The sequence below is a fragment of the Saccostrea cucullata genome, unplaced genomic scaffold (assembly GCF_032062105.1).
Source record: "Saccostrea cucullata isolate Sc308-1 unplaced genomic scaffold, CSIRO_AGI_Scuc_v1 ctg268, whole genome shotgun sequence".
In the NCBI taxonomy this organism is placed as follows: Eukaryota; Metazoa; Mollusca; class Bivalvia; order Ostreida; family Ostreidae; genus Saccostrea; species Saccostrea cuccullata.
In genome coordinates, this window is record NW_026935288.1 from 3,140 (window position 1) to 13,189 (window position 10,050).

Here is a 10,050-nt window from a genome sequence, read left to right on the forward strand (position 1 = left end):
CTTAATAACAGTTTATGAATTGCTCCTTTATTATATTTTGTTGGCTTTTTTTTTTTTTTTTTTTTTTTTTTTTTTTTTTTTTGGCAGGGTGCAAAATGAGTCACAATATTCATGTACTTTTGAATTTAAAAATTCTAAAGACTTAGTATTTCGGACAGGCACTTAGTAAATTTAATTTCAATATGCGTTACATCCAAATGGATAACATCTGATTGCAATAGTGAGACACACTTAAAAATTCATTTTCCCTTTATAACTTCTTTTTCCTTTCATATTCTATCAAAGTATTCAATCACCAAATGCACGATCGGAGGAATTTAATCGGCCTACAGAAGATATGAATTAAATATTTGATTTAGAGACCATTGAAACTGGGGTGATTTTTAAACACAAATACTAAATAACATCCACACACTCATTGTACGACAGACGCGCAACTGTCTCGCGGATTTATATTTTGTTGTTAACTAATGGACAAGACTTTCCGCGTCAGAAACTCTTAATGTCGAGTTTATTGACATATGAATTCAAACTGACGCGAGAGCGACTACAGGATTACATATTTATTATTTGCAGTAAAATGAATAGATATCTATCCACCCTCAGATTTTAAATGAATCGGGTGAATACGTGGAGTTTAATACGAGATCGAAGGAACACCACGACAGAAGATGAACAGTTTTTAAAATTGGTTGAATTAAATAGGTAAGTTACTTATATCTATTTCTGAGTTTGATAAAAACGTGTGAGATAGTATTTTTCTTTTTATTATGAAAGATGGAATACGCAATGTACTTGGAACAACAATTCCTCCATTGCTTACATAAAGAATGGTAGAGTAATTACGTATTTTTGAACCACTTAATTATCAGGATACTGATATGAGATAAAAAATGTGTATTTGTACTACCCACTACATGAAATTTTTAAACACACATTATGTTATTTAAATATTGCATGAAAATGTCAACTTGTATCTCTCAACATATGAATTCACAATAGATAACGAGCCAGAATGTTTAAAGTTTAATAAAACATTATATATTGTGTTCGATTTAAGTAAAATTCAATTTAATTGTTTGCTTTGGAATTAAGATATCGCGAATCCCAGTATAAAGTGGTTATGTTCAACCAAAATTGATCCTTACATCAATGATTTACTAAATATGTCAATGCATTTATTTTAAACTTTAAAGTTCATAATAAAAAGTGTCTTGAGCAAACTTTTATAACAAACAAGATTTCATCAAGTGATCTAAACGTGAAATTCTTTTATTTGTTATCTGAAAGAGAAGAATTCTCATGTTCCTTGATCTATCAAATAAAAAGTAGTAAAAAATACCGATAGACTTGTCAATTGCATTTTAATGATAACTTCCATTATTCTTTAAATTGCAAATCACTGCTTCATTTGCCAGCCTTTGTTGAATTGTTTGTGATAATTCTTCAAATCGATGTAATGTAATACCTAGTTCCCGTGCAGATAGAGGAAAAGGGGATGTAGAGGTATTGAAAATGCAAGTATTGAATTGCTCTTCTTTCACTGCATTTAAAGTGTCAAACAAAAAGTTGATATCGTTTGAATAAAATCAATTTCCGAATAGCCTGGTATAACTAGTGGTTAATGGTGTTGGACAATAAGCCGAATTTTCTTTAAAATAAAATAAAATCTAATGGGGATTTATTGTAATGTATGTTGATAATTAATGTGAAAGTTTAATGTCCTAGTCATTATTGTGGGAGAGTTTGCTGCTAAATGTGTTCAGGTTTATGCGTATGTATGTCTATGCATGTATCAGTGTGGGAGCACTATTATGACACATTCGTGTTGATAAATCATGCCAAAATATGCATTTTAAAAATGTTTAATGCCATGGCTTAATATTTTTACTGTGTTGAAAGACACCATTAATTGCAATATACATGTATATGAATTATACAGTCTAAATAAATCGAAATGCATCTTTAAAATGATGCAGAAAGTTTTGTATAATGAAATTTATTTTAAAATGTTTCAATTTCTCTACACGAAAATGAAATTCATTTTTTAAAAATAATTTGTTATAAGGAAGAATCTTAATCTGCGTGAAAATATTATTGCCAAATCTTTGAAATCTTTAGAGCTGATGTTGATAGGATTATCAACATTTTCAATGCATTTCTAATTCTGTTTCTCTCCTTGTTTTCCAATTTTCAGAAAACCCTATGTCAGCCCCAGCGTTAACAAGGTCTGCTTCAGACATGGACTTCAAAAAGTCCGGAATAGACTGGAGTGAGACTTACCTGGAAAACGATCAGCTGGACTCTCAACTGGAAAGCAGGATCCACCAGATCCACAAGGCGAAGTACAAGGCCACGATTGACAGTGATTATAGCCTAAAGGAGGCCCGGCGTCAAGCCGAAGAAATTCAACAGCTAAGTAATGCCATCAAAAAGAAAGATCGTCCGAACAGTGTCAAATTGTACGAATCTAGCAATAAATCTGGATCCTTTTCAAAATCTCGTGGAACCTCAGCTGTAATGAGAGAAACTATTTCAGAGAAAGAGGAAATGGATGCAAATAAAAATGAGATGTCTGATTCAAAAAATGAGAACTTTGACTCCAAGCAGAGTAGAGTGTCAAACGAGGAGGAAGAAAGAAGTACAGACGCAAATAATTCCAATGAAGGATCAGAGGATGAAATAAAACTAAGACCTATTAATGTGGCCATGTTTAAATTATCATTAAGGAGATTTAACTCTAATAAACAGAACAATTCCCCTTCTAATGAACTTCATCGCCAGTCAATGTCCATTTCAAACATTCGACAAACCCAGTCAGCAGCACCATCCAACATACGAGATCGCGCGAGAAATATACGAGATTTAAAGAGATCTGGCGGTAGAACGAGACGTCCTATGACATCAAAGTTAAGACAGCTAAAAGATGGCGAGGTTCTAGAGGCAATGGATATTCATCCTGTCGTAGTGTTTGGTGTTAATGCGCGGAAAATGAAAGAGACAAAATCTAGACGAGAATTAGAGGAAATGAGCAAAATTCAACACGAAGAGAAATTTGGCAAACCCGACAAAGAGAAAGAGGAGAGAAAATTGAAAATGGCCGCTTGGGCTAAAGGCGACGGGTCTTTAGAGAACAAGATTCGTAATTTCATCACAGACATAGAAGATTTTAAACGTCGATCAAAAGGTTCAGACAATATTTTGCTTTCGTATCGAAGAACAAATTCAGTATTATAGAATGAATTTTTTAATTTCAGTTATGCACTCTTTGTATTTTGAAATTACCACGATTTTGCAGTTTTCTGAGGCATTTTCCTAATTTTATATTATTCCGGTTGCTGTTTAATGTTTAAATGTTTAACAGAATAAAAAAATCTTGTTTGCATTCAGTAATACTTTAAAGATAATAATCATAATAATGAAAGCATGACTTTTTTTGTAATTTCAAATCTCACAAGTTCCTTTGTTATTATAGTCTAAGATTAGGATTGTGTACAAATACATGATTCTAAGAGTTTTACATCCCCTGACCATTCTTCTCACAATTTCTTTCTATCAGACGAAATGGAAACATGTAGATGAACGTTTTGAATATGTTTCATATCGCGGTTTTTTTTATTATATTCGATGAAAAAGTAATAAAGAATAAGATAAAAATACATTCTGTCTTTTCAGGGGTTTGTTTTAAAAGAAAGAAGAATACATATGCTTATTTGTGAGCATTTTTGGTCATTAGGCATTTGTGTAATATTTGCCTGCAAATGCATCCTAATTCACATATATGTTTCAATAAAAAAGGTACTGTGGACCTTCAAATATCCGGACCCCAGATATCCGGATGCTTCAGTATTTGGACGATTTTTCATCGGGACGGAATTTTTAAATGTTATACTGTTTTGTTTAACTGGTGATTCAGGTATCCGGACGCTTCACATATTCTGACAAATTAACTAGGAACCAAAGCGTCCGGATAAATGAGGCTCCACTGTATTAAGAAACGTTTAGAAAAGATGCCCACTTAACACTTAGAGGCATATAAAGACAAATAATACATAAGATCAGCGACCTAATTCAAAAGAGAATTTTATAGAAATGTAAGTTACTTGTCTCTCGGAATTGCAAGTTTTCAAGATGTTACCGATAACCAATACGCATCTTAGGAAATGTATATTATCATGTATATGCTTTTCATGTATTTTCTTGATACACTTATTTCTTAGAATAAGAATTGCACGTTTTCAAATGTTTTCTAGGGAATAGAATGGACTCTTTGTGAGATTATTTTTGTTTTGAATCAAAAATGTATTTGATAAATACTATGGGGCAAAGAATTCAAATTAAAAATGGGACAGCAGCTTGCTTATAAATGCGTTCATTTTCTTGATAATCTTTTTTATCATTGAAAGATAGAACTCTAGAAAAGAAGAGTCATGATACAAATAGCCCACCACTGAGTACATTTTTCTATAAAGAACGAAAAAAATTGTGAATTAAAAAATTGCTCACCGTCTTTTCATATTCATACAATAACAATGTTGAAAGTATTTGGCAGCTTTCCATTCTACAGTGTAGCAATTTGAAAGTGATTGTACTTTTTAACAATACAAAGAGAAGCAAAACATTAAAGTTACAGATACAAACGCATAATTTATTATCTATCGTTACTTTCATTCAAAGTTCGACATTTTTTAATCAGAGTGACCTTGAAAATGAAGATACCACATTTATAATTTATCTGCCACATTTCCTTCAAATTTTAATGTTTTACTAGGAAAAGTTATCGTAATCTAACAAAACTTCATTTGATAAACTTGATGACTTCACATTTTTAACCGTCAACTTCCCTTACGATGTAGCAATATACCTTTATAACCTGTTATTGATTATATGCCTCTGTAGATTTAACATGCAAGAGCGTGCTGTACTTACAAGCGTTTCTTCAACAAGACAGCCATTGACAAACAAGTTCATGGAACAATATCTACATTCATAATTACAGTCATCATTTCGCAAGTTTATGATCGACGCAAGCCCTTATCAGCAAATGCTGTCTACTAGTATCATTAATAGTCGCCGATGTCTTCACTAATTTTTAGACAATTACCAGGTATTTACACATTAAATTGTCTGTATCGTTGTCCCGATCATAACATTGAACACATGGGGGTGTTACCGGCTGGCAGGAGAATTTTTGTTCCTCCATGGCATCTGATCTCATCTTTAATGCTTTAGAGGCCCATGTTTTCTCTCCTTCTGTTTTGATTCAGTTGAATTAAAATTATGAGTTTGAATTCCGTTCGTTATCTCCATATTTCATATGCTTTGATGTGTTTTCTTTTTCCCGTGATTAATTATGATATATTGCTTACTAATAATGGTACAATTTTAGAGTTTTTAGAAATACAGGACCTTAAATGTTGAAATTGTTAATTTCTCAGTCCGCTCTACTTTTTTTTTTCTTTGAAGAGCATTTGTTAAGAAAATGTAACTGTTATACACCTTACCGCTGTCTGTGTCACATTCATGCCTCCTTTTCATTTACTCATAATATATTAATAGTTTCCTTTCGACTAATCCGGAAATTCTATTTACAGTTGTATATGTCTTTTTCTCAAATTGACCAATAAAAAACTAGATTTATTTTTAATGAGGAATACGTCATTTCATTGTACCGTATAACTGTTGTTTTAAGATGATAGGTCAACGTTTTTGTGCCGCAGATATACTGACGTAAACAGGTAAAGAAGCATGTATTTCAAACAATCACCTTGCTTCCGAGGGGATAGGTTTTTTGTTTTTAAATTTGAGACAATAAATAGAAAGCAATAGAACTGAAGTATTCATCCAAAATGAAGCAGCTACATCTACCATTACTTCTGTTGTTTGCGGTTTTATTTGGTAAGTAGATGACCGTTCTCAAAATGTTCTAAATAAAACAAATAAAGAAACACATAATTTTCATTAACATGATTTACAAGTAACTATATTGTACTTAACTACACTATGGAATTAACAAAACGTTACAAATTTCCCTGTTTAAAAATTTAATGAATAAATTGAAACGTATCAAGTATGTTTGTAAATCATATGTATTTATATTGTATTTTGGATTTAACATAAAATTTGAATTTACTAGAAACCATAGCACAAGAGTGTAACATAAATGGCGTTTTAAAATGCTGGAGTGGGTCATCTGTGCCAGAAATCATGAGCAGGTTCAGAACTCCAGAGTTCTTGAAGACATTGAATGCCCAATATGCAACTGAGGAATATTGCAGGTAACCTTGCTTTCTGTACAGTTATTTTTTAAAGCTTTTTTTTTAGCTCAATCATACAAATATTGAGATGAAAAGGGCTCTTTTGTCTTCAAGAAAATTGTAAAACATGGACAATACAAACTTTCTATGATACATATACTTTTGTTTATTATTGTTTGAGAAAATATAATACATGTATTCTGTAAATTGTTCTCTTATAATTTTTTTCTTTACGACAACATGTTTATATTTTCTTCTTTCATGCTATAGTGCTCACAAAAAACTAGATTTATGCATGCAAGACTACAGAGCTACTTGTCCTTCCGGAGACACTCTGTCACTGGACACCATCATATCTGCTGGAAACTTCCTCTGCAAAGAGGGTAAACAAGGTAGACTTTTTTTTTTTTTACAAATCTGCATGGGGTAAAAGATAAAACGTGATTTAAGCAAATTATCAAATATAACAACTACTTTGTACAACCTGTATGAAACGCTTTGTCATTTAAGTCAACAAAACACAAATAAAATCAAGGAAGGTAAAGTGAATAAAGAATGTCTTTTTCACAACGTTACAGGTTTCATTAATCATTTCCACTGCTTGATGACTGATGCGTTTCAAACCAGTACATTGACTTGTATGAATGATATGATGGAACTGTCTAAAAATGTCAGCGAGGCCAATGATAATAGATGGAAACTTTCCGATGAAAAATGCAGGTAAAAGTTCATTTTAAGTGTAAACGTACTTGCACTACATGTATGTCGTAGTTTTAATGTTTTGTTTATTAAAAATACATTTCATTCTCTGTTTTAAAGTAACACAAGTAATTTTGAGAAAGTATCCAGATAATTTAAAATAAAAAAGTGTGAAAATTATATTTTCAGATATTTTGTTTTACATTATTGTCATTTAAAACAAATCTAAAAAGGAAAAAAAATTTAAATTAAACAAAGTCACTATACTTTACTTCAAAAAGCTAATTTTACAACTAAGGATTAAAGCTATATATATATATATATATATATATATATATATATATATATATATATATATATATATATATATATATATATATATATATATTATTATTATTATCGATATTATCTTGAAGAACCTCAGAAGAGGCGCTTACTTGTATTGAGGAGAAAACTAAGGTAGCATGTGGAGAATCAGCAGGTCAATTTGTCCATCATTATCTCGAGGCAACCCTTCAACCTTTGATGAAAGGTGTTCAGTGTAACCACAGTGAGTACACTTCATACAAATCTGTACATTTTTATGTATGGTATCTTGAAAATGACATATGCAATTGTACAATGTAGCATTATTAGAATGAGAGAGATAGAGAGAGACACAACTGAGAACCAAGAATTCTATACAATATTTTCATATTTAATTCATTAATTTTTCAATTATTTTTATGATTCTCTGACGCAGGTCATTCACCAAATGAATATCCCTCCTCACAGAATTTGAACAATGTAATCAAAACCTGTGCGAAATATTGTTATAAATATCCTAACAGCTCTGATACACACGTCCTGGAGAGCACGAAAAAGGAGATGGATAGTTGGTGTGAAACTAATTGTAAGCTTGGAAACTGTCCTGAAAACCTCTGTACATGTGACTGCCAAATTCCCACACAGGTTCTTGTATGTGAGCCAGTCTTGGCAAAATTTGGCGCCAAAGATGACGCTGCTTCCTGGTGTCTGAACACATGCAATGCCGGACATTGTCCTGAGGATTACTTTAAATGTCAAATTCTGTATAGCCTTCCTAGACCAGTCACTGCAGGATTATGATGTTCTAACCTTCCGAGTTTGAAGAGAAATCCAGAAATAAATACAAGTTTTATCTTTTTATATATGTTTCAATCAATGTGTTTATAATGATGTTAATTCAAAAAATTTATTTGTAATATACATGTAGTACTCAGAATTACAATTTAAAAATAAAATTTCAGCTGTTTAATAAGCTGTCCTTTTTAAAAGCAAATTTGAAGCATAAACATAAACAAAAACACTATTTGGAGTACATAAATTATCTTTAACGTTATTTCAAAAAAACAAAAAGGACGTACAGCCTCAATGATGTTTGATACTTGAACAAGTCAATTTAGTTTTATTTTTTTAAATTATTTAAATATCTCTAGAACTGACAAACCCTGAAATATAAAGTACGTTTTTTGAGAAACTGGGTATTTGAAAACATTTCATTTGTCTAAAGTTCAGAATTTCTTTTTTATATCTCACATGTTTAAAATAACATTTTTTAAGGTATTAAGCAGAGCGTATCGAATGAAATATGTTGAGATAACAAAATGTATTCTAGCTCAAAAACTCATCGAAATTACAAAGTAGGAGCAAAACACAAAACAATAGAATAGAAAATATAGGAAGGTGGCATCAGGTGTCACGAATGAATAAATATTCCCTGTTCAACGGTCACACCGGAATCGAAAAAACTATTGCTAATTGACACTACGTCGTCTGTATATCAAAATGTCGCGCTCAAAAGAAAGTCTTTTCTTCTTTTCACGTAAATATTTTAAACAAATAGGTCTTCTAAGCAATCGGTACAAATGGGAATTCCAATTAGTCATCAGAAGACCTGGTCTCCAAAATGCACATAGAACTTGTCAATCATGATCAGAATTAAGAGCATCTTTTAAATATAAACTTCAGTCTTCTTGTGTGTACAATCAAAATATGTTTTAACAAATTCATATTGCAAATAAACAATGACTAGGAAATTAAGTTAATGAGTTCCATTTTTATTTTTAAAAAAAAGCAGATGTCAATGCTACTTGGACTTGAATTTATCGTGAGGAATCGTTGTATATACAATTGAAAAGTTGTAAGTTATGTTGTTGATATTGGTAAATTTTAAATGTTCTAAAATACCTTGGTATTTCTTATCATCCACATTTGATTTAAACCTCTTTTCGAAAATATAGTTGAGCAGTACTCTTGAGGATTCTTTTTAACTACATTTAATATCTCTGTGAGGAGCAAAGAAAGAATCTTGCAATTGGTAGAACATTTTCTGGAACCTAATATGCATATTTGGTTGTAAGGAATTCTTTTGACGCTTCGGTATATGGAAGTTAAAATTCATTTTGGATGTTTGGGATTTTAGAAATATTCAAAATTACTAATAATTTTTAAAAGAATTTTCTCTGTATAAAGAAACTATGAGTATAAATTGGATAACCACTTTCAAAATTGAATCCAAGTTTCTCTAAAAGGAATTTTATATAATATAATGAGCCTTACAAACAAAGACAATGTTGTTACTCGTACCTGCTTTGTCACTTGAAGGGACATACATGTATGCACTGATCATGTACAGTGTATTATATCTAATTCTTTTTCACATCTGATTTATAAAAAAAATGATTTGATAATTTAATATTTCTTTGTTTTAAATCATCATTAAAGAATTTAAGAAATTTAAAGGCATTGAATCATTTACTAGATCTTGACCCTAACAGAAATCCTGCTTATGAAAGAGAAAGAGGGGTGGAATCTGATTATTAAAAGGAAAGAGATACGTATTTTAGTTATTCTATTAAAATATTCAAATTTATTGAAAAGAAACATTAAAAAATTGCACAAAAATTCTTGTGAAAGGTTATGAAAAAATGCATTTATCCTTAAACCTGTGGTATGATTAGACACTAAATCTTAATATATTCCAAAAACAAAAGATACTCTCTTTTCCTTTTCTGAAAAGATTATGATGGATTAAATAATGGTCTTTTAAATGTTTTTGTATATTTTCATATTT

At 30.8% G+C, this 10,050-nt stretch overlaps 2 protein-coding genes across 2 annotated transcripts; both read left to right on the forward strand.

The window, feature by feature from the left end:
- Positions 1–251: 251 nt before the first annotated feature.
- Positions 252–3,330, forward strand: LOC134242392 (uncharacterized). The gene is made up of 2 exons (XM_062724465.1): positions 252–705; positions 2,198–3,330. The coding sequence occupies exon 2, from the start codon at positions 2,206–2,208 to the stop codon at positions 3,235–3,237; it is 1,032 nt and encodes a 343-aa protein (XP_062580449.1). The 5' UTR covers positions 252–705; positions 2,198–2,205; the 3' UTR covers positions 3,238–3,330.
- Positions 3,331–5,754: 2,424 nt separating this feature from the next.
- On the forward strand, positions 5,755–8,096 carry LOC134242373 (uncharacterized). The gene is made up of 6 exons (XM_062724435.1): positions 5,755–5,898; positions 6,137–6,278; positions 6,528–6,649; positions 6,836–6,977; positions 7,373–7,506; positions 7,699–8,096. Exons 1-6 carry the CDS (start codon positions 5,850–5,852, stop codon positions 8,061–8,063), a joined length of 954 nt encoding a protein of 317 aa, XP_062580419.1. The 5' UTR covers positions 5,755–5,849; the 3' UTR covers positions 8,064–8,096.
- Positions 8,097–10,050: the final 1,954 nt, after the last annotated feature.